This window comes from Pimephales promelas, chromosome 22, assembly GCF_988280905.1.
Source record: "Pimephales promelas chromosome 22, fPimPro1.hap1.1, whole genome shotgun sequence".
In the NCBI taxonomy this organism is placed as follows: domain Eukaryota; kingdom Metazoa; phylum Chordata; class Actinopteri; order Cypriniformes; family Leuciscidae; genus Pimephales; species Pimephales promelas.
In genome coordinates this window covers 29106478-29131975 of record NC_142790.1, presented here as the reverse complement: position 1 = coordinate 29131975, position 25498 = coordinate 29106478, and the positions used below count along the sequence as shown (strand labels likewise).

At 36.8% G+C, this 25498-nt stretch overlaps 1 protein-coding gene across 4 annotated transcripts; it reads left to right on the top strand.

Moving 5' to 3' along the window:
- The first annotated feature begins 4519 nt into the window (after positions 1–4519).
- Positions 4520–24673, top strand: wdr48a (WD repeat domain 48a). Of its 4 annotated transcripts, none has more exons than XM_039656316.2 (20): positions 4520–4661; positions 6975–7115; positions 7216–7291; positions 7373–7455; positions 8709–8838; positions 9760–9801; positions 11591–11679; positions 11987–12088; positions 14893–15117; positions 15831–15905; positions 17036–17138; positions 17307–17404; positions 17491–17598; positions 17755–17851; positions 17931–18029; positions 18804–18909; positions 18991–19078; positions 19160–19236; positions 19333–19522; positions 24018–24673. In XM_039656316.2, the coding sequence occupies exons 1-20, from the start codon at positions 4614–4616 to the stop codon at positions 24111–24113; spliced, it is 2073 nt and encodes a 690-aa protein (XP_039512250.1). In that variant the 5' UTR covers positions 4520–4613; the 3' UTR covers positions 24114–24673. The 4 variants fall into 4 exon arrangements, with proteins under 4 accessions (XP_039512250.1, XP_039512249.1, XP_039512252.1 ...); XM_039656315.2 differs by having other exon boundaries at positions 7213–7291; XM_039656318.2 differs by lacking the exon at positions 9760–9801.
- The last annotated feature ends 825 nt before the right edge of the window (positions 24674–25498 follow it).

Sequence of the window (25498 nt, the reverse complement as noted above, 5' to 3'; positions counted from 1 at the left end):
GTCTGACGTTGGTTCAACGTTAATTCGATGAGCAAATCAACGTTGTTTCAATGTCATGAGAGACGTCGTTTCCACGTTGATTCAATGTCAGTTTGCTGTCTGGGGTAACTATTACTAGCTAATTACGCTTCACTCTCGGCAGCAAAACTGGACATGATAGTCACAAATTTTGTCATGCTTATTTGAGTTTAGAGAACTGATGGGGATGTTCTTTTAATTGTTATTCAAGCAATGTATGTCTCGTGACCAACTCAACGAGTGTTGCCAACAGGAACGGTGTAGAGCGCCCTCTGGTGGACAAACTATACAACCCCAACACTCATGACATGGTTGAAGCGTGTTTCGTCTGTTTTTATTTTTGAAATATTCATTTATCGGCCATTATAACTGCCGTTTGGAAAATGCCTAATATCGGCCGATAATATCGGCCTGCCGATATATATCGGTCTGGCTCTAATTCAAAGCTTTAAAATTAATTTTATAAAATAGTAACAAAAAAGTGCATGCAAAGAAATTGAACTATGCATTACAGGAAACACTAAAAAACATCTATCATACATATTTCTAAGTGATATTAAACATGCTTCAAGCCACAATCAATCCTTTCACTACTGTATTGTTAATGATGCTGAATTGCGGTTACGATGTAAAACAACTGCACAAACGTCATTATAAAACATGCATTACGACCATGAAACAGTAATATCAGATGCTTTACCTCTGACCGCTTCCTCCAGAGAGTCACTGCAAACACTGCCCTACAAACAAGGCATTAACATGAACTCCAAAGTCATCAGAACTTCCTCATGACTCGTATAATATTTTGAATTACCTGTTTACAAGTTGTAGGCTTGAGGGAAAGTTAAATGGCTGAAGCTGAAGATCCTCTCGATAAAGTGTCCTTCCTCTCTTTTATAAAGCGACTATCTATCTAAATAAGGCAGTTGGCAACTCGTTATGCCAAACGGCTATTGTGCTCGGGTTTGGCTGATGTAGGGAGGGATAAGCATAGTTTTTCACATAGTCATTCCACCACTGCCAATGACATCTCATAATGGAAAATAATTACTGGGACAATCACTAACACAAACCTCAACACATTCTCCAGTCCTAAAATCAAGCCAATCTGAAAAACACAACATTATTAGCTTATGTTGGGTGCATGCATACCTCTGTTTGTGCTCTTATGAAAGTCACAGGCTAATCACCAGATGGGTAAGTAATCCTAATAAAGTAACTTTTGAAATTCAACAATGGTGTTCGCTTGCATTCATTTTCTCCTGCAGCTCTGTTTCCCATGTTATGAGGACATATGAGGCAACGATAGTAAAATGACTTGCTATTAATGGGATTGTATTTTCAGGGACACACAATTACTAAGAACCGCACAGAATTATAAATTTCAGTGTTATTCAACGACAGATGAAATCGCTGGCACAGGATCGTCGTCTCATTTGTCCTTGGGTATAAAGATAACCCTGTGAAATTCTTGGAAAGTGACGAGAATGATTGCGAATCAGTAGTTGGGCTGTAGACAGCAGCACATCCATCTGGGGAACGTTTCACTGAAAGATAAATATAAATAAGGGAAGCGTGATGGACCACTTCGTTTCATTGCAGCTGTGGTATTCTGTGCATGCGTCCACTGTCACAAGACGAGCGAGACAAATGGGGTGTCGTCTTTCTGTCGGATCAAACGTTTGGTTGCCGTCCCAGTACAGCTGCACATGTGCCCTTGTCATGTATGAGGTAAGTATTAGTTGGTTTTCTAACTCTGGTCTAGTTCATTTCTTACTGACATTAAAAACACTGAAATTAAATCACTTCAATTAGGGAAGAAGTGTTTGTATAAAGGCTATAATTATAACTCATTGTTTGCCAACAGAGAAAGTAAATTAGTTAGTATGGCAAGTTGTGCCACTATTATTAGCTGTCCTGCCAAGTGAAGACAAGCAAGCAGCAAAGGTCAACACGTTAACAAGGTACAAGTGTTCATGCCTTCATAACGTCTACAATCACACCCTGAGAGACTCTGATTAGGACGATTAGTCAATTGAGCGTCAGTATTTAAAGTATGAGAGAGAACGAAAGCGGCCAGCTGTCTGAGAACCCGAATGGTAATTCAATGGGTATGCACGCATAAATTCCGCATTTGACGCAAGGATGCTCGTCCATTTCCGGTTGTGGAGATTAAAGCGGAGGAAAACGGGATTATGGCAGAGTCTTCAAAATTTACTGTCCTCCAGTATTTGAAACGAAACGTACATACGTTTAGATGTAATTTTATATATAGTTATATTTATTTAATATAATTTTAAAAAGCATAAACACAACGAGGGGTGTCTGTTTTATCTGTTTTTGTGACTAACGTTTCTTTAGTATAACCATGGAGTATAAAATTCTCGGCATTGCATTGGACTCTACGATCGGCGGAAGTTATCGAGCATCGAAGGCTTCACCGGAAATACCGCCGTGCATAGAGCCCATAGACCTACAATGCTGAGTTTGTCTCTGAAAGGACGATGTTTATTTATAGTGTATGCATTGTCTAATTGTACACTAATGCAAAAGCGAATTATTTTCATATTTTATATTCATATTTTCAACATTTTATAGACATTTTATTTCACTCTACTGCTCATGACTAGCTATCACTCTGCCATGACTTCAGTAAAAAAGGATTTTATGACTCTGAAATCATTTGAAAACTTTAAAGACTGACATATGGAATAATACGGTGCTTGTTGATTATATTTGATACATCAGGCTTTTATGGCTCACGGTACGTGAGAATATGGAGCTCATACTCAAGGTAGAAGAAACAGCAAAAATGTACAATTTGGTTCAAATGCTGATGTTTATATGGACAGACGCGAGGAAATTCTGATACTTGTAATGTAAATCAATGAGATCTTTATAGACTGCGATCATAAAATCATCTAAATATTAGTCAACAATGTCTTAGTAAGATGATATTTAAATGCTTAGTTTTATGATCAAAGCTCTAGTTTTAAAACGTGCAATGCAATACATTGGACACATAAAGCTTGATGCATGTGAACATGATAATTAAATAAATGCACGTTGCTTCATTGAATTCACTGGATGGTCATATATACCTTTTCACCCCTAAATGGGGGTAAAAATCACATGGTGTAGCTTTACAGTAACAAAATGCATACAATTACAGTAACACAAATTTAAAATGCTTGAACTAAATTTACACACAAGCTCAAACAAGACCAAAACAATGGGTGTTTACTGCCAGATTCACCAATGTCCAGATAACACCATGTTCTAAACCTAACCTTACAGGCTGAAGTCAAGGTAAACATCTTATATTGTGAATTGAAAGTTAAACACAAACATATCCCCTGTATTCTATTGTTACTGAGAAACATCTGATTGAAATATGTGGCATTTCACATAGGCATTTTCCTTGCCCATTACTCCCCTTTCCCTTCCTTATCCTGGAGATTGAAGGTTTTTGACCATCGTCCACAGGACCAAATATCCCTCCTGGATGCAATGGATTCTGCTTGCCAGGACATCACAGAACACAGCCAGCGGTGGATAAGGCATGCCAAATAATTGTTCCCAACAAGCTTTGCCAGAGAAGTGTGTGACGTGGATGAGAACATGTGGCCAAATAGAGAAGACCGGGATGATTAAAAGATGGCTTTTTCTGTTCGTATATTTTGTATTTTCACATACAGTAGTAATACTGTAAATGGCAGCTATTGCATACTTTGTTATTTTCCAGAAATGTCCTGTTGCCCATACTGCATCAATTCTGTCTTCTTTTTTTTAGAAACCATACATTCTACACTGCTACTCAGAGAAGGGTCATTCATTTTTTTGTATTGAATTTCAACAGCAAAGGAAACAAAATGCAGACATTTGCTAAAACAAATCTGTAGAGAGGCTTCAACAGAAACTGCAGTGCAAAACAATCTATGATCAATAGAATATACTGTCTTTTGTATAAGGGCAGACCTGACATATAAAATAATTCAGTGTCATGGTAGTGTTTTTATGACATTGTGCTATGATTGACTAAATGTCCCTGTTGGAAGAGAGCGCGTGTTCGTGTTTTGATAGACAGTTTATTGTGTTAGTGTATTATTGTTTTTTGAAAATTAGTGTTGGAGTTTACAGTGTGTGTTTTTGACTATGGAATTAACCATTTTGCCAATTATGTGTTGTAGGTGTGTTGTGCGTTAAGAGTTTAGGAAATAAGTATTGAAAAAATTGTCATAGCGAATGTAAAATACTGCAGTAGTATAGCTTACACAGACGGATGTAGTGCTAACTGTGCTAAGAGTTTTGGAAAATTGTTAAAATTATTGAAAAATCTGTCACAGCAATTGTAAAAAACTGTAAAAATCTTATCAACTTAGCAATTAAAAAAAACGCTCGACACTTTGCGTTTGTATGTATTTATTTTTAAACAAAGAAAAACGATGTTTCTTATACTATATTTCGACACAACATTTAACTGCATGTTCTAGCACGTATTTATACTGTATTCATAGCTCTTCAGTACATCACGCTCCCGCGCTGGCGGGTATTCTTGGCGTGACGGAAGTGACGTCACGGCGTCAACATGTAAGATGGCGACGCATCACAGGCAGAATGCAGCGGGGCGCAGGAAAGTGCAGGTGACTGTTTCACACTCGCGTGTGGGCTTGTGGTGTGTGTGTGTTATTTGTGCAATGATAGTAGTGTTCACACTGTAGATCGCTGTGGTATCGGTTGTTTTAAACGTGTGTGTGTTTGTGTGGCGCAGAGGGAGGTGGAGGCCAGGCTGTGTCTCAAAATATAATGTGTTGCCTACCACACTGCAATTTTGGGGCGTTTTGAGTCAGGTGTCTAATACTGCATACTAAGTCTTTATGGATAGCTTACTGCCACCCATGATAACATAAATTCGATGTGGCGGAGTTTACTGTTATTGGCTGCAAATGGAAATATGTAGCCTGGTTTGTGCACAGATTTCGATTCTGTAAGGTCACGTCGTGTCATTATGGCAATAATCCTTTTATACATGATGAACATATGGGAAAATGCTTACGGACTAACTTACATGACCATACAAGCACAGTCACGTGGTTACCATGTACATGACAATAATGAACATTTGAAGATCTACAGATACTGTATGTAACTTTTATAGGTTTCAAAATATAAGTATATTGCTATATCGTGCCTTGATGCTGTACACGCATTTTCCATGTGTTTGTCATTAAGCTGTTTTTGCTTTCCAGTAAGAAATGTCTATAAATTAATAGTCGCCATGGAGTAATAACTCAATTACACAAATAAACAATGACTTAACCTTCAGAATTGTGGGGATTTTTAAAATAAACTTAATCAAATAAAAAAGTGCTTCATCATTCTGAAAAAATTCCATTTTATTGTCATGTGTAATATATAATTGAATACAAGTAAGGAGTAAAAAAAGGACTAGAAATAAAATTAACGAGTCTTTTCTTAAGTGTTATTCTCAGATGGCTTGTATATTAGGCTGTATCATATATATATATATATATATATATATATGCCCTCATTTAAACGCATTATACCGTGCTCACATTTTAATTCTATATTTTACTTCAGTCTTATGCTTCTTATTACTTTATAAAACTTATATAAAAAGCTAAATGGGTCTGCGTGAATCATAAATCATGAATCTATTCTGCTTGAATCATAAGTGGCATCAAAAACAGTGTATTATTGTCAGATGTCTTTCCATCATTGAGTGATTTATTGTACCATGAAAGAAATCATAATCAATTATTAAATCATAAACAAATATTTTTGGCCAATGTTGAAATCCCGATTATTGGTGGGCGATGTGATCAGTCTTATTTCATGATGTGAGTAATTTTAAATATCAGTGAAATTTTGCATTGATACTTCAGCTAAAACTAATACTAGGTTAATTAATGTCCTCAAAACAACTGGAATTTTTAAGCAATACAATAAAAGACTAATTATAAAGAAAACAGACAAATAACAGAACTAAAATACAAGTTAAATAAACAGTTTTAAGTTTATTTTCAGGAATATGTGCTAATAGTGGTATTCAGATAAGTAATAGCCTACAGCAAAACATTGAATAATCAAATGTAAAATAACACAGCAGTCTTACTGCACACATTACATATAGATTCATCCTTTTTAAAGCTACTGACGTTATTCAGTCAAGATCAGTGAGTGATTTTCCTTTGTCATTTCATTTGTTGTTTGATTATCACAGGTTTATTAGGCTGCTGTCACTTTAAGAGCGTATGTACGGATCCAGTATACCGTTACACACGTTTTCTGCTGACGTTTACTTAAGACATAACCCACTGTTTACGCGAATACTCTAAAAATATGACATTTTTGTGTTTAGGTGTATCCAAAGCCCAGCTCTGAGTCACACAGAAAGCCGTCTAGGGAACAGTCTCTCTTTTTTGCGGCTTTATGTGCCTATAATGACACTGTTTAAAATCAAATCAGTTTAGCAACAGCAGACTGCATTTACAACACTCGCTTATTCGGCTGATCTGGATGTTAAAGGTACACTATGTAGGAATTCTGTTTTTGTCAAACAGCGACCCCTAGAGTACATGTACTGTCGTAAATAACGAGTGGAAATAAGGCGTGGTCCCTTTAAGAGCTGTGCGCGCCAGGTTATTTCTGTTTGATGCTCATTCTTGTCCTATTTTAAGTGAAAATATTTTTGTCTTGTGTGCCGAAAATGTCTTTCATAGTTTATCTATGTAAACATGTTAAAAGATGCCTCGACACCTTGCGTTTTGAGGTATTTATATTTTAAAGAAAGTTTAAATACTATATTATGACGCATCAAACACATGATCACTGTGCATGTTCTGGCATTTATATTTATGTACAGTACTGTGCGATTAATCGTAAAGCATGATTAATGGGTAAGATGGCTAGCTCTGAGCATGTGTGTGTTGCAGGTGTCCTATGTGATCAGAGACGAGGTGGAGAAATATAATCGTAATGGAGTCAACGCACTACAGCTGGATCCAGCTCTTAACCGGCTCTTCACCGCCGGACGAGACTCCATCATCAGGATATGGAGCGTCAACCAGCACAAGGTGAGCCCGTCGATCATGTGACCTCCTCACAGCTGTTCTCCTCGAGTCGTGTTGGATAAAAGCGTCTGCTAAATGATGAAATGTAAATGTCTTGCAGCAGGATCCGTACATTGCATCGATGGAGCACCACACGGACTGGGTCAATGACATCGTCCTGTGCTGCAACGGGAAAACACGTGAGTGTGTGTCTGACAGGTGCAGGACCTCTGTTGTGTGTGTATGGCACAGATATACACGTGTGTGTGTTGTCTCTACAGTGATCTCGGCGTCCTCGGACACCACAGTGAAGGTCTGGAACGCACACAAGGGCTTCTGCATGTCAACGCTGCGAACGCACAAGGTACTGTCATGTGACTGATGACATCAGAGCTGCGGTAAAAGACCACGTGAACATCCTGAGCTGTTTAAATGCAGATGATTTTTGAACGATATAATATAACGATATAACAAAAACTGCTTCCATATCGTCGTATAGATCCGGTAACACTTTACAATAAAGTTCAGTGGTTAACATAAACTAATAATGAACAGTACTTCTACAGCATTGATTAGTTTTAGCTAATATTAATTTCAACATCTACTAATACATTATTAAAATCGAAGGTTGTATTTGTTAACATTAGTTGATGCACTGTGAACTAACAGTATGTTTATTAACCAACGATTAATAAATGTATTGTAATATAATGTGTTATTGTAAAGTCTTACCAGATATCCTTAATCGTTTATGGTAATTATTTCCTCTACTCCTTATCATTGGCACTGAAGATTGCTTTATTTCTGCCGTTCAAAACGATTTTTAATGTTTTTTAAAGAAGTCTCTTTATTTGATTAAAAATACAACGACAACAAACAATGATGACAATTTAAAATAACTTTTTTCTATTTGAATATATTTTAAAATGTAATTTATTCCTGTGATGAAAGCTGAATCTTCAGTGTCACATGATCCTTCAGAAATCATTCTAATACGCTGATTTGATGCTCAAAAAACATTCATTATTATTATCAATGTTGAAACGTCCATTTTCTTTTTTTCTGGATTCTTTGATGAATAGAAAGTTTTATTTCATTTATTTGAAATAGAATATTTTGACATTAATAAATGTCATAAGACGCGTGTAGTCGAAGCCATTTTTTGTTTTGTGTTTTAACTTGAAAAATCCTTTAAAATAAAGTAAAAATAAATAAATAAATGTCATAAGACATTATAAATGTCTTTATTGTCACTTTTGATTAATTTAATTCGTTCTTGCTTAATAAAAGTATGGATTTATTTGATTGACCCCAACTTTTGAACGGTTGTGTATAATGTTACAAAAGCTTTCTATTAAGATAAATGCCGTTCTTTTGAACTTTCTGTTCATGCATTCAACATTGATGTTTCTTGAGCAGCAAATCATCATATTAGAGTGATTTCTGAAGGATCATGTGACACTGAAGACTGGAATAAATGACACTTTACTGTATATTCACATAGAAAACACTATTTTAAATTGTTATAATATTTCACTATTAACTGTATCTGGTTTTCTACTTTCAATAATTTGAATAATTTTTTTCATTAGTGTTTGTGTGTGTGTGTTTATGTAGGATTATGTGAAGGCGTTGGCGTATGCTAAAGACAAAGAGCTGGTGGCTTCGGCCGGGCTGGACCGACAGATCTTCCTCTGGGACGTGAACACACTCACAGCACTGACCGCATCCAATAACACTGTCACTAGTGAGTTCTCAATTACTTTTGAGATTTTTGGCTTAATAACAATACAGATTATTATATTTAAAGTCCCCCTGTAGTCCATCATTTTACCCCTTAAAACTCCTCTTTGATCACCAAAATTACATATTTAAGCATTTTGTCCTTGATATAAAATATCTTGAATGTAACCCGACACCATTGCGTCATTTAGTATGCGAGGTTCTATGAATATGCAAATGAGCCCCGCCTCCACTCACTCACTCACTCAGAGATCCACTGGTTGATCTGATTGGTTACAAGGTGGTTTGTGACGTCAGAAACACCAGCGATTTCAAAGCGTGTTTTTTCACTGCAGTTTTAAGGAGGAAATACTGAATGAATTTACACAGGTTTTGTCTTAAAGTATATTAAAAACAGCACATGCACACATAAACAACATTAAAAGCTGGATTTACACCACAGGGGGACTTTAAGTGTTTAATAACTGATATGCAGAACAATAAAAAAATCGACTTTTTGATATTATAACGGTGGTAACACTTTACAATAAGGTCTCATTAGTTAATGCATTAGCTAATAATAAACATGTGTTTTACAGCGTGAATCAATGTTAGTTAATACAAATGTTATTGTTCATGTTATGCCGCTTCCAAAACCTTATTGTAAAGTGTTATGACTAAATGATCATTTATTGGTCTGTTGCAGTGGTTTTCAACCTGTGGGCCGCGACGATATTGCAAGGGGGCGCCATTTACTATTAATAAAAAATAATTGTTACTATGTGAAACTGTCTACTTGCATATAACAAAAAATAAATATGAAACTGTAACTGTGTATTCACTATTTACGCTCGCTGTTCGTTTGTGTTGAGAATAAACCACCAATACTTTTGCTGCATACTGTAGGCAACAACAGATTTAAACATGGATGAATGGTTATCAACAGGGTCGCTGAAAAGGACAAATGCAGATGTTTCTTCATCTACAAGTAAGGATAAATCTTCAGCAATGTCTGACAAGCTAGACCAAGGAGATACAGTAGTGAGTAGCTAGCGGTAGTCTTCACATGTGTGGGAGAACAAACAGCCATGTTGCTTTATATTATTTAGCTTATTTTAGCTTTACACATTATTTGACCGGCGCTTTACGTCAAGCCTGATCTCCGTTTGAAGATGTCAGTTGTTGGTCTCCTAGCTGTTATAATATGATTTTGGCTAACACTCCTGTGCTTTTGCAGGGTTGAGCAGTGTAGCCAATCACAGACATATCTGTCCATTCCTTGAATGCTACGGCCAATCAGAGGTGTTTAAAGGGTTAGTTCACCCAAAAATCCTTTCGACTCTCCCTCATGTTCATCTTCAGAACAGAGTTTAAGATATTTTAGATTTAGTCCCTCTATTGGAAATGTGTGTACGGTGCACTGTCCTTGTCCAGAAAGGAAATAAAGACATCATCAAAGTAGTCATGTGACATCAGTGGGTTAGTTACAATGTTTTCAAGCATCGAAAATACATTTTGGTCCAAAAATAACAAAACTGCGACTTTATTCAGCATTGTATTGTGTTGTGGATCCGCGTTCAGTGACGTAAGACACAAAAATCATTCTCTGTTCTTGACTGAATAACTTATGTACGTTGATCTATGTTTGATTCATACAGAGAAGACTTTAGTGTTTTACATTTGTTTACTTTATTTGACGTCTCTTCCAGAAAACTACTGTAACTTGTCTTTAAGGCCGTGTGTCCACCAAAGCGTTTTTTCCACGCGCCTGGGGTATTTTTTAAATTGTTTTCAATGGGAGCGCCGCGTTTTTTTAAACGCCATGAGCGTACCGAGGCACTGAGCGTTTTTTTTTTTCACGTTGAAGCGCCCGGCGGTTTTTACTGGTCGCTGGGAGTTGTAAAATGTTCAACAGCGCTCATCACTGTCACTTTTTACCCAGGCGTCCAATCACAGTGGGGGAGGGGTGGGACTAATACCACACCGACCAACTGTCACAACATTCAAACTGCTGCGGATATTCTGTATCATAGCAACGAAACGTCTCAACGGAAAAAACGCTGCGCTGCCAAAACGCTCTCAAGCGCCCAAAGCACGGCGTCTAGCGTTTTCAGCTGGATAAAAACGGTTCGTTGGACACACGGCCTAATAATGTTTTACATTTATATCAGTTAGGCGAATAGGTTTAGCTGTGGTATTGAAATTGGCCCTGAAATTCCACTGGAATCTAAAATGTTGCTTTCGTGGCCATTAAAAAAAATGTTTAAGACTAGTACAGTGCCAAAAGTTTAGTTAAATATTTGTCAAAATATCTTTATTCATGTTCAGCAGAACCAAAGACATTTATACAGGTTCGGAACAACTTGAGGGGAAATGATGACAGAATTAACATTTTTGGGTGAGCTATCCCTTTAACTCCCAAAATTGCAATGATTGACAGTGAGCGTAGCAATGGACGGGACAACAGTCTGATATTTGTGCATGAAGGCTAGAGCAGCCGATTCGATTCTGGGCTCGATAACCCATTATCTGTCGATCCGTTTAAAAACTATTGCAGTGGGCCGCGTAAACTTGCGTGTTTGGTTGTGTGGGCCGCCCGCGAGTTGGAAAAGGTTGGGAACCACTGATCTATTGCAATCACAATCCAAAAAATAGTTACTCGACACTTTTGGTTGGTGGCTTTTATCAGTAGATCCAAAATATGTGTTCAACAATCACTGAATCCTGAATTTAAGTTTGTGTTTAAAGATAAATCTCTCTTTCTTTATGCTATACAGCGTCTTCTCTCAGCGGGAACAAGGACTCCATCTACAGTTTGGCCATGAATCAGATGGGGACGGTCATAGTGTCGGGATCCACTGAAAAGGTTTGACATAGTCTTAGTGATAAATCAGGCATTTTTGGTTAACACTATTGTTATGCAGCCTTTTTGATCAGGGACATATTAAGAGTAAATAAAGTTAGTTTTTGGTGTTGTTTCAGTATGTATTGAATGATACATCAGGGTTGTACAGATGCAATAATAAATCAATATATTGTTTTTTCTTTTTCTTAAAAATTCCCTGAATTCTTCAGGTTCTTGTGATATTTGTCATGTATAGCAACTGCCTGACGTTCTGAGTCCGATAATTTCGCATTGTCTTTATTTAATTGATTTGTTTTCCTCACTTCAGGTTCTGAGAGTGTGGGACCCGCGGACCTGTGCCAAACTAATGAAACTGAAGGGACATTCAGACAACGTCAAATCACTGCTGCTAAACAGAGATGGAACTCAGGTTCGATCAACATATTTTCTTCAACTCATAATTAGGGTTGGTATCGAGAACCGGTTCCAAAATTCCAAAAACCGGGTATTTGATAAGACACGCGCATTTCAAGAGTATTTGCTCTCCTTTTTCTCTCCAATAAATACTGGAATCGAAACCAAGAATCGTTAAGAACCGGATTCGATAAGCGGAATCGGAATCGGTATCAGAATCGTTAAAATTGAATCGATACCCAACCCTACTCATAATTGAGGTTATTATTTCAATAGTTTAACAACGCATGTTCAATCTTATTCACACCAATCTTAAAGGATTAGTTCACTTTTGAAAAAACTTTTGCTGATAATTTACTCGCCCCCATGTCATCCAAGATGTCCATGTCTTTCTTTCTTCAGTCAAAAAGAAATTAAGGTTTTTGATGAAAACATTCCAGGATTTTCTCCATATAATGGACTTCAATGGGAACCAAACGGTTCAAGGTCCAAAAGACAGTTTCAGTGCAAACTGTTCAAATGTCTTTAAACGACACCAGACGATGAATAAGGGTCTTATCATGCGAAACGATCGCTCATTTCAAAAATGTAACTTTTCTAAGGACAAATGCTAGCCTTGCTCTATTCTGTGAGGCGCGTTTGCAACGTCACGTAATACGTAATTACGTTCAAATGGTCACGGGGGACGTAGCCGGAAGTACAGAGTCAATGTTTACAAGTTGAACGCATAGGTTGAACGTGCAAACCAACTCAAACGCCGTTTACAAAAAAAGGAATTAAAAGGTAAAACAACGATGTCGGACGATTTTGACGATTACGTGACGTTACAAACGCGCCTCACAGAATAGAGCAAGGCTAGCATTTGTCCTTAGAAAAGTTACATTTTTGAATAAGTTTTAAAATAAGTGATCGTTTCGCATGATAAGACCCTTATTCATCGTCTGGTGTCGTTTAAAGACATTTGAAGCTGCATCTGAAACTGTCTTTTGGACCTTGAACCGTTTGGTTCCCATTGAAGTCCATTATATGGAGAAAAATCCTGGAATGTTTTCATCAAAAACCTTAATTTCTTTTCGACTGAGGAAAGAAAGACATGGACATCTTGGATGACACGGGGGTGAGTAAATTATCAGCAAAAGTTTTTTCAAAAGAGTACTCCTTTAAAGGAGCTAAACGCAAGTCTCTGAGTTTTTGCAGAACTACGCCCCCTCTGGCGACAAGCGAAACTGCAACCAGAGCTGTGCGCGTTCATGGAGGAACACACACACACATACGCACGTTTGCACGAGCTGTTCATAACTAAGGAGCATCAGCCGCACACTGTGCGGCACACATCTTTTGTTACAGTCATAATGAGGTAATACAGTAATAAATCTGCAAGTCATTTAAAATATATGAAAGGAAAGGCATTCGAGTAAATTACACACTTGTGTGAGAGGGGGAAACGGGGGTAGTAGAAAACTTCGGTTTTTGTTTCCATCTATCTCCCTGTGCTTACTGTATCCACTTATGATTGAATTATTATGGAAACACGTTCAGTTATCACTTTGTATAGGCTATGACCCGTTTGAGCCCTAGAGACGACCGGAGATCTCTCCGTTTGTTGAAAGCTTCCCGATGTTGACTCTCGTCTTATTCCGACGCATGGCACTGGACAGACAGAAGTTTTATTTTCTGTCTCACGTGGAGTTTGCGTTGGGGTTTGTAATGAGCTACAAGCCGGTCTCTTTCCGCGCCATATACAGATTTAATGAAGTGCACGTCACCGAAAGCAACAGATATGAGCTGGATTTTATTAATCATCGGCTAATTTCAAAATCAGCAAAGACAGCAATAAGAGAGATCGGCAACAGAACTGGTAAGATCATTTCATTTCTTTACTTTTAATGAAGATGGTAGTGTTAAGCGTCTGCGACTTACTTTCACTAATTCACTTTGATTTGCGATAGATTGCGGCGCTTGATGAAGGGGCTCAGCTCAGCTGCTCAGGTGATGCGCGTCGTCATATATGACTAAAATATCATTACATATAGCTTGGTTTCAACAACCAGATGCATTTACACTTGTCCAGTTTCGTCTGGAATACGGCACAGACCACGTCCTCAAGTGGTTTGAGCGATCGAATTCAAATCCGTCTCGAATGCGTTTCGGAGGGCATTTACACCCTGGTCTTTTCACGATCGAATAGCTATCCGATCACAGAAAACACATGAAGTGACCAGGTGTAAACAGCCCCTTTGAATCCATCGTCTACTTTTGTGGAAAGCTGACTAGAGTTGTGTCGCTCGAGTTGTCTTCTCTGATACGGAGAACGGCGGCGAATAGCTACACGAACCTGCCAGACATAGCCAGGCGAGCGTGAACGCGCATGACGTCACGCCCAGTCTCAGATTCGAGCCCGAATCCCTCTTATATATTTCACTATACAGGGTTATAGAGGCGATCGCAGTGATCAAAGAAGGGCTCATTCAGCCCATCAGGCGATTGTTTAAGCATGTATGGGTTAGAAAACGGCTATTTTTAACATGAAAAGTTGCGCAATGCACCTTTAAGGGCCGTACACACCAGGTCAAATATCGGCGTTTTTCGCCAAAACAATTTTCACTGACAATGAGTCGAGGGAACATGCAAATTAAATCGTTGCCGTAAAGCATGTCGTGATTCTCGCGAAATTTGTCGGGGGGGGCGCTCCTCTCAAACTTGCATCGCCCTACTCTGAGTTTGTTTACCACCGAAATGACTTTGCAGCTGTTAGATTAGCACAGCACAGTGTGCCAGTCCTGGATTGCATGTGTTCAGCCCTGCTCTGTGTGTGTCCAGTGTCTTTCAGGAAGCTCTGACGGGACGATCCGGCTGTGGTCTCTGGGTCAGCAGAGGTGTATCGCCACATACCGCGTTCATGATGAGGGCGTCTGGGCGCTGCAGGTCAACGAGGCCTTCACACACGTTTATTCCGGGGGTCGCGACCGCAAGATCTACTGCACAGACCTGCGCAATCCTGACATCCGGGTGCTGATCTGTGAGGAGAAAGCGCCTGTGCTGAAGGTGTGACGGTCACATACAAGAGCTTCTTATTTATTGGTCAGATTCATGTAAACTAACAAACTTTATGTGTATATTAGATTAGAGCTGGATGGTAAGCTGGTATGTTATAGGTTTTTCCACACGGTTATTAAAATAGAAGTTAGTTTTGTGGTCAGGTATGTTTATGTACAATATTAACAGGATAAAGATAGAGGAGAATAGTAAAACGTATCGTCTGAAGTCCACAATCAAAAGTTTTATTGTCACTGTTAGGGTGGAAATCTCGTATCTCCATGTTTTTCGGCATTTTAATTGGTTTTCATAAATCATTACTATTGGTCACTCTTTACATCTGTCTGTGGGTTTTGCAAATATTTAAGCAATGAAAAGTATTAAAAAGATCTCGTAGCTCCATTGGCTGCTCAAACTGTCAGTCAAACCGCATAACTCCGCCCACCTCTGTCACGAATGAACACATTCTGGAGCGTCTCTGCTTGTTTTCATAGCAATGCTAAATTTGCTAAAAAGTACAGCATTTTCTTTTACTCTAGGGCACCAAATTCAAAAAATCTTTTACATTTGGAGTTTCAACTACATATATGATCCACTTTCAATAAAGATTCATTTTAAGATTGAAAAATAAAGTGATCTCTGTAGACCTCAAACCCCTGCGCCAGCTGTGGACTACGAAAAGTACAGTCACTGAGGTGTGAATGTGCTTGGGTGTCTTACAGATGGAGCTGGACAGGTCAGCTGATCCGCATTCGGCCATCTGGGTTTCCACCACGAAGTCCACGGTTAATAAATGGGTGAGTGCAGCTGGTGTCCGGCGTGACGTCACACACTGAGTTTTAAGTATTATGCAGCGTGCTCGTTTACTCACGAGGATCATTATTTAGTGTCGCCTTTCCCTGGATGTGCTCCAGTGGCGTTATTTTAAGGTAATCTTTTGTGTTGCATGTTCAGGGTTCCTGTGCACTCTTTAAAGTCAAATTTAAGGCTTTTTAAGTCATTTTTAAGACTTGAACGAATCAAAATTAATACCATACTTTAGGGGTGTGCAATATTGACAAAAATATCTCGAATCTCGATATTTTCAATGATTTGTTGGTAATAATTAGATGATATTTTACTGATTGTGTTTTTGTGCTGGTGCCATGGCTGGTTTAGGCCTGACTTTTTTTTTTTTAAATGAGCGATCGTTTCGCTAGATAAGACCCTTATTCATCGTCTGGTGTCGTTTAAAGCCCTTTGAACAGTTTGCACTGAAACTGTCTTTTGGACCTTGAACCGTTTGGACCCCATTGAAGTCCATTATATGGAGAAAAATCCTGTAATGTTTTCATCAAAAACCTTCATTTTTTGGCATGGACATCTTGGATGACACGGGGGCGAGTAAATTATCAGCAAAAGTTTTTTTGTTTTTTTTTTTAAAGTGAACTACTCCTTTAAGATTATTTTTCTTTCCCCATTGGCAGATAATTGTTTGTTTTAAGCAAAAACTCGCTTAATTTTGATTTATTCCCGTGGAAAACAGGACATAATGCCTTATGTCATTTTACTCATCTAGTAAATGCATCTTGATTTAAGAACTTTTAGATATTTGCACTGGAAACGACAAAAATACTAAGCAATAAAAGCATTTTTGAAGTGTATTCTAATTTAATTTATTCATTAAACGTAAAAGATGATGCATACGTTTATTTAGCTTAGAAAAAATGGCTTTATAAAGGTAAAAATGCCCATTTAAAGGTTCAAATCAATTGAAACTTATTGGAAAAGATGATTTCTGTCACTGCTGTGAGCTGACCAACACACACAATATGAAGAATACCAAAGACTTTTGGAGTCAGTCCTAAACCTGCCAGCGTACGACACAATACACACACAGAAAAATATCGTCTAATTATCATAATTCTTGTCAAATCTTCTGTTTCAGTCTCTGAAGGGAATCCATAATTTCCGAGCGTCTGGAGATTATGATAACGACTGCAGCACGCCGCTGACGCCACTGTACACGCAGCCCGAACAGGTTATCAAAGGTACGACTTCAGTCTTGAGTTGGGTCATTGTATTCTTGTTATGCTGTTTACACACAGCTATGGTGCTGTATCATCCAGCGAAACAAACATTAAAATGACTTGGAATGTGTATGATGATCAGCTTTAAGCCGTATCTTCAGCATGTTGGTTTGATGTCTTGACCTCTAGGTGGCGCCAGTATAATTCAGTGCCACATTCTGAATGACAAAAGACACATTCTGACCAAAGACACCAACAATAATGTGGCGTACTGGGATGTGCTTAAGGTACGGTGGTAGATTAACGGTTATATTCATCGATTGATTGGATTGCTAGTTGTCGTGTAACTGGTTTGTTTTCTGATGTTCGTCAGGCTTGTAAAGTTGAAGACTTGGGGAAGATGGAGTTTGATGAAGAGATCAAGAAAAGGTTCAAGATGGTTTATGTGCCGAACTGGTTTTCAGTGGATCTGAAGACGGGGGTAAGTCAATGCAGAACGATGTTTTTTGAAAATTAACATACATGTTATATACAAGTCCTTGATGAAGGTGATTGAATTTATTTTGTGCAAGAGGTTTTCTAGTTAAAATTCCATATTATTCCCATATTACATATTATTTTGGCTTTTGATCGACAGATGTTGACGATAACGCTGGACGAGAGCGACTGTTTTGCGGCCTGGGTTTCTGCTAAAGACGCTGGATTCTCCAGTCCTGACGGATCCGACCCTAAACGTGAGAGCGCCCTCCAGAGGCTTATGTTTATGGTGACAGTAAATCCTGATGGTGTGATGATGTGTTTGTTGTGGCGCAGTGAATCTGGGCGGCCTTCTGCTTCAGGCTCTGCTGGAGTACTGGCCTCGCACACACGTCAACCCCATGGACGAGGAGAGCGAGCTGAATCATGGGAGCGGTAAAAACACTTCCCTCATCTAAAACACGGATTATCATTTTTAATAGTATAAAATAAATATATATTTATTGACAAAAATAAATATTTTATTTAGTAAGTTTATACTTGCAATATCATTTATTATATATGCTAATTATTTAAAAAAAAAATATATATATATGGTATAATAATATATTATTTTGTTTAAATTAGCATATTGTTACTATTATTAGCACTATCTATCTTTATATATATATATATATATATATATATATAATATAAGTCTGTTTATGTGTGTATGTATATATATATATATATATATATATATATATATATATATTACTTATTATTATACAATAATTATTAACTTGGATATTATTTAACTAAATGTATTAATAATTAAATATTTATTTATACATATATATTTATTTCATAAGTATATATTATTTATGTCCAAGTTATATACATTCTAATAATTCTTTATACTGTGTATGCATATATTTATTATTTTTGTATTTATTAGAATATATTAGTTATTTACTATATATAATACATGTATTACTTACAATAATAATTATAATATAAATGTGCATATAATATTAATAATAATTAATATTATACAATAATTATAAACTTGGATTTAATGTAATTGGATTTATTTAAATTTAATAATATCCAAGTTTATAATTATTAGATATATATATATATATATATACACATGTGTATATGTGTAAATTTCTTCTTCAGATGATGATGATGATGATGATGATGGCATATGTTGTTGTGTTTGCTCAGTGAACGGTGAACACGAGAGCCGGATACAGAAAGGAAACGGATATTTTCAGGTGCCGCCACACACTCCGGTGATCTTCGGGGAAGCGGGAGGAAGGACATTATTCAGGTGTGTGTGTGTGTGTGTCCCTGTTTAATCACGTCTTCAGATGCTGGTGTTCAGTGATGAACTGTGTGTGTGTGTGTGCAGGCTGTTGTGTCGAGACTCCGGTGGAGAAACTGAGTCCATGTTACTCAACGAGACGGTCCCACAGTGGGTCATCGACATCACAGTGGACGTAAGATCCTGTTCACGTCTCCAACAAATGTCTTCTTTTTCTTTCTGTTATTTAAAGCAAATTTCTTTAATTCTCCTACAGAAAAACATGCCCAAATTCAACAAAATCCCATTCTACCTCCAACCACATTCATCGTCCGGAGCAAAGACGTTAAAGAAGTATGTGTGTGTGTGTGTGTGTGTGTGAGGTTTCAGTCTGGAGCGACTGGAAGTAGCCGTTTTGGATGTAAATAAAAACTAGCCGTGTGTTTTTAGGGATCGGTTGTCGGCCAGTGACATGTTACAGGTGAGGAAGGTGATGGAACATGTGTATGAGAAGATCATTAACCTGGACAGCGAGTCTCAGACGGGCGGTTCGACCGGAGAGAAGCCCAGCGAACAGAAGGAGGAGGAGGACATGGCAGTGCTAGCGGAGGAGAAGATCGAGCTGCTCTGTCAGGACCAGGTACCATATCCCATGAACACACCAACACATACATGCTTTCACACAGTCAGATTAGCGGTTACATCTTCCATAGCAGTACCGGTGAAATTTAACGTTTTTTAATCTCAACATGCAGCCTTTGTTTAAAGATTATTATGAACAACATTGTTACAAAGCAGCTTCACAGAAAAGCATGATGTTAATTAGTGATGCATCGACATGAACATTTTGGCCGATAACTGATAATTCTTTATGCTTGAAAGTCGACAAATCTACATTTTTGAGGGGCTGATTACAAAAACAAAAGTCTCACAATTAAAAGCCGTGTCCCAATCACACAATTATGATGTTCTGATTATAATTTTATGCAGCCGATATGACAGACTTGTGTTGCACTGAACTGTGTTTTCCTTTTCAAAGTGATTCCTATTATATTTCAAGCAATCAAAAACCATCATGTTGAACATCTGAAGCGTCTCAGCTGAATGGAATAATCCATTATTTATCGGCCAAATTTTCTTATCAGCTTGATACCGATAACATTATAAATGATCATATATCGGCCGATAACATTATAAATGATCATGTATCGGCCGATAACATTATAAATGATCATATATCGGCCGATAACATTATAAATGATCATATATCGGCCGATACCATTATAAATTATCATGTATCGGCCCGATAAGATTATAAATGATCATATATCAGCCGATAACATTATAAATGATCATATATCGGCCGATAACATTATAAATGATCATATATCGGCCGATAACATTATAAATGATCATATATCGGCCGATAACATTATAAATGATCATGTATCGGCCGATAACATTATAAATGATCATATATCGGCCGATAACATTATAAATGATCATATATCGGCCCGATAAGATTATAAATGATCATATATCGGCCCGATAACATTATAAATGATCATGTATCGGCCCGATAAGATTATAAATGATCATGTATCGGCCCGATAAGATTATAAATGATCATATATCGGCCCGATAACATTATAAATGATCATATATCGGCCGATAACATTATAAATGATCATATATCGGCCGATAACATTATAAATTATCATATATCGGCCGATAACATTATAAATTATCATATATCGGCCGATAACATTATAAATAATCATGTATCGGCCCGATAACATGATAAATGATCATATATCGGCAGATAACATTATAAATGATCATATATCGGCCGATAACATTATAAATTATCATATATCGGCCGATAACATTATAAATGATTATGTATCGGCCCGATAACATGATAAATGATCATATATCGGCAGATAACATTATAAATGATCATATATCGGCCGATAACATTATAAATGATCATATATCGGCTGATACTGACCGATAACATTATAAATGATCATATATCGGCCGATAACATTATAAATGATCATATATCGGCTGATACTGACCGATAACATTATTAATGATCATATATTGGCCGATACCGACCGATAACATTATAAATGATCATATATCGGCCGATAACATTATAAATGATCATATATCGGCCGATAACATTATAAATGATCATGTATCGGCCGATAACATTATAAATGATCATATATCGGCCGATAACATTATAAATGATCATGTATCGGCCCGATAAGATTATAAATGATCATATATCGGCCGATAACATTATAAATGATCATATATCGGCCGATAACATTATAAATTATCATATATCGGCCGATAACATGATAAATTATCATGTATCGGCCCGATAACATTATAAATGATCATATATCGGCCGATAACATTATAAATGATCATATATCGGCCGATAACATTATAAATGATCATATATCGGCCCGATAAGATTATAAATGATCATATATCAGCCGATAACATTATAAATGATCATATATCGGCCGATAACATTATAAATTATCATATATCGGCCGATAACATTATAAATGATCATATATCGGCCGATAACATTATAAATTATCATGTATCGGCCCGATAACATTATAAATGATCATATATCGGCCGATAACATTATAAATTATCATGTATCGGCCCGATAACATTATAAATGATCATATATCGGCCGATAACATTATAAATGATCATATATCGGCCGATAACATTATAAATTATCATATATCGGCCGATAACATTATAAATTATCATATATCGGCCGATAACATTATAAATAATCATGTATCGGCCCGATAACATGATAAATGATCATATATCGGCAGATAACATTATAAATGATCATATATCGGCCGATAACATTATAAATTATCATATATCGGCCGATAACATTATAAATGATTATGTATCGGCCCGATAACATGATAAATGATCATATATCGGCAGATAACATTATAAATGATCATATATCGGCCGATAACATTATAAATGATCATATATCGGCCGATAACATTATAAATGATCATATATCGGCTGATACTGACCGATAACATTATTAATGATCATATATTGGCCGATACCGACCGATAACATTATAAATGATCATATATCGGCCGATAACATTATAAATGATCATATATCGGCCGATAACATTATAAATGATCATGTATCGGCCGATAACATTATAAATGATCATATATCGGCCGATAACATTATAAATGATCATGTATCGGCCCGATAAGATTATAAATGATCATATATCGGCCGATAACATTATAAATGATCATATATCGGCCGATAACATTATAAATTATCATATATCGGCCGATAACATGATAAATTATCATGTATCGGCCCGATAACATTATAAATGATCATATATCGGCCGATAACATTATAAATTATCATGTATCGGCCCGATAACATTATAAATGATCATATATCGGCCGATAACATTATAAATGATCATATATCGGCCGATAACATTATAAATGATCATATATCGGCCGATAACATTATAAATTATCATATATGGGCCGATAACATTATAAATGATCATATATCGGCCGATAACATTATAAATGATCATGTATCGGCCCGATAACATGCTAAATGATCATATATCGGCCGATAACATTATAAATTATCATGTATCGGCCCGATAACATTATAAATGATCATATATCGGCCGATAACATTATAAATGATCATATATCGGCCGATAACATTATAAATGATCATATATCGGCCGATAACATTATAAATGATCATGTATCGGCCCGATAACATGCTAAATGATCATATATCGGCAGATAACATTATAAATGATCATATATCGGCCGATAACATTATAAATGATCATATATCGGCCGATAACATTATAAATTATCATGTATCGGCCCGATAACATTATAAATGATCATATATCGGCCGATAACATTATAAATGATCATATATCGGCCGATAACATTATAAATTATCATATATGGGCCGATAACATTATAAATGATCATGTTTCGGCCCGATAACATGCTAAATGATCATATATCGGCAGATAACATTATAAATGATCATATATCGGCCGATAACATTATAAATTATCATGTATCGGCCCGATAACATTATAAATGATCATATATCGGCCGATAACATTATAAATGATCATATATCGGCTGATACTGACCGATAACATTATTAATGATCATATATTGGCCGATACCGACCGATAACATTATAAATGATCATATATCGGCCGATACCGATGATATGGTAGCTGAAATATTGTGCATCCCTAATGTTCATGTTTATAATATCTTAATGTCTTTGTGCCTTATAGTTGAATTTAGCAGATCAGAGCTGGGCAATAATATAGTTAAATATTGGAATCAATACAAACAAGATTGGCTATATATCGCTATAGTTTAGCTTTCTGATGTTGAAAGATTGGTATTTAGGGATGCACAATATTTCAGCCAACATAACGGTATCGTCCGATATATGATCCTTTTTAATGTTATCATTATCGGCCCGATAAGACAATTTGGCCAATATGTTAAAGCCGATAAATAATGTATTATTCACTTCAACTGACACTTCAGATGTTCAACAGTTCAATGGTTTTGAATTGCTTGAAATATGATTGAAATCACTTTGAAAAGGAAAATACAGTTCATGTGCAGCGCAAGGTCATATCGGTTACATAAAATTATTATGAGGACGTTATTTTTTGTTTTTGGGACACGGCTTCAATGGTGAGACTTAAATTTTTCTAATCAGGCTCTCAAAAATAATATAAAAATTTGGAATTAGATTTATCAGCCAAAATATCGGTTATCAGATATAAAGAATTATCGCTCTCGGCCAAAATGTTCATATCAGCGCATCCCTATTGGTATTCATGTTTTTTTTTTATACTTCAATATCAACTAGGAGATCATCAGTAATACTGGCGCATATGTGCTAATCAGACCAAGACACTTGCTAAATGCTAGTTATTTTCCTAATTATCTAGTGAAATCTCCTAGATCTCAGATCCCGGTGTGTAAATGCATCTTTCTGACTTGTTGCATTGCTTTGGGAAGGTTCTGGACCCCAACATGGACCTGCGGACGGTGAAGCACTTCATCTGGAAGAGCGGCGGCGACCTGACGCTTCATTACCGGCAGAAATCCACGTGAAACTCGCATCGGATCCATCACTCCCAACACTTCACATTCAAAGCACACGCTCACCTGCACTTCCTGGTTCTGTCTGACGTCTAGATCATCAGGCCGTCTGCGTCACACACGTTTATCCCAGTGGAAACGAGCGGGAGGTCTGTGGAGAAACGCTCAAAGACGTGACATGGAGTTTGAGTTCACCTGTTTGTTCACCCGTTAGGTTTAATTCGTTTCTCTTGGCGAATGCCATATTGAACATGTCCGAGTTGCTTTGGTTTTGTTATTACCTCCCCTCTTCTCATTTAACATTCCAGTGATGTTTGTTGCCAATGACGTCATCGGATCCCTCTCGCGGCGTGACCGGAAAACCAAGTCTGAGCTGAGGATTGCGTCTGGACCGGCTCTAAAACTATCACAACGTTTGATAAAACTCCCATGATGCATCTCTCTCACTAACATGCTGTGATCATCAATGCATCCATTTTTGTACATATATTGTAATTATTTTGTAGTCAACTTGAACTTGAGTTGGAGATTAGGAGGTTTTTATTTACTTTTTCTTTTTTAAGAAAACGTATGTTATCTTCAAAAAGGTGCTTTTCATGTCAAATATGACGACAGAAGTGCAGAGAGAGGAAATACTCGTAACATTATAAGTGGAAATAGTTTTTTTTAAAAGGAATAATTCTTCCAAAATGGAAAATTCTTATGCATTTGTTGAATTTCTTAATAAATTAATGTATGCTGCTGTTATCTAGAAAAGAGCTGCATGAAGATTCTTCAAAAATAACAGCATATCGGTTCAAAACCAAATGACGATTTTCATTTTTGGATGAATTATTCTTTGATACGACTGTTTGCTGAAAATATACAAAAATAAATGAATATATATATAATATAAAAAGCTATGAACATTGAAGGATGACATCACTAGATGGCAGTCTCTGTTCATGTTTTTAATTTATGCAAAACTAAAACTGTTCTGCAAACGTTTGTCAATCATACAAAGTTTTGCACAGTGTTCTAGCAAAATGTACATATTTGGTCTTAAAGACAAATAGGATGATAATTATAGAAACTAAATCGAGAGGCAAAACTGAGACGTCTCTCTGAAAGGTTTTAACATGCGCCTACACCCCCTGTATTTATGCTTCCTGTGTTCATTGTAATTATATGCAGTATATATTTTGGGTAAATAACAGCTTAATAAATGAACCAATAATGAATGAGTTGAAATGCGATCCTCCTGATGTTCACCTTTTACTACTGATCATCTGGTTATTAAAGAACTGAAACGATTGTATTAATCCTCCTTTAATACATGTGTGTGATTTATCCTGATAAGAGCTTGAGTGATGCTCATAGCTGTGCATTAAAGGTTAGTACTTCTGAAACTATACACT

What these genes read in the sequence shown, in the direction of transcription:
- wdr48a (XM_039656315.2), top strand. Translation starts at nt 4,614, where the DNA reads ATGGCGACGCATCACAGGCAGAATGCAGCGGGGCGCAGGAAAGTGCAG. An exon ending in GCCCGAACAGGTTATCAAAG is followed by an intron (nt 17,139 to 17,306) that starts GTACGACTTCAG and finishes CTTGACCTCTAG; the next exon opens with GTGGCGCCAGTATAATTCAG. An exon ending in GGAGGAAGGACATTATTCAG is followed by an intron (nt 18,910 to 18,990) that starts GTGTGTGTGTGT and finishes GTGTGTGTGCAG; the next exon opens with GCTGTTGTGTCGAGACTCCG.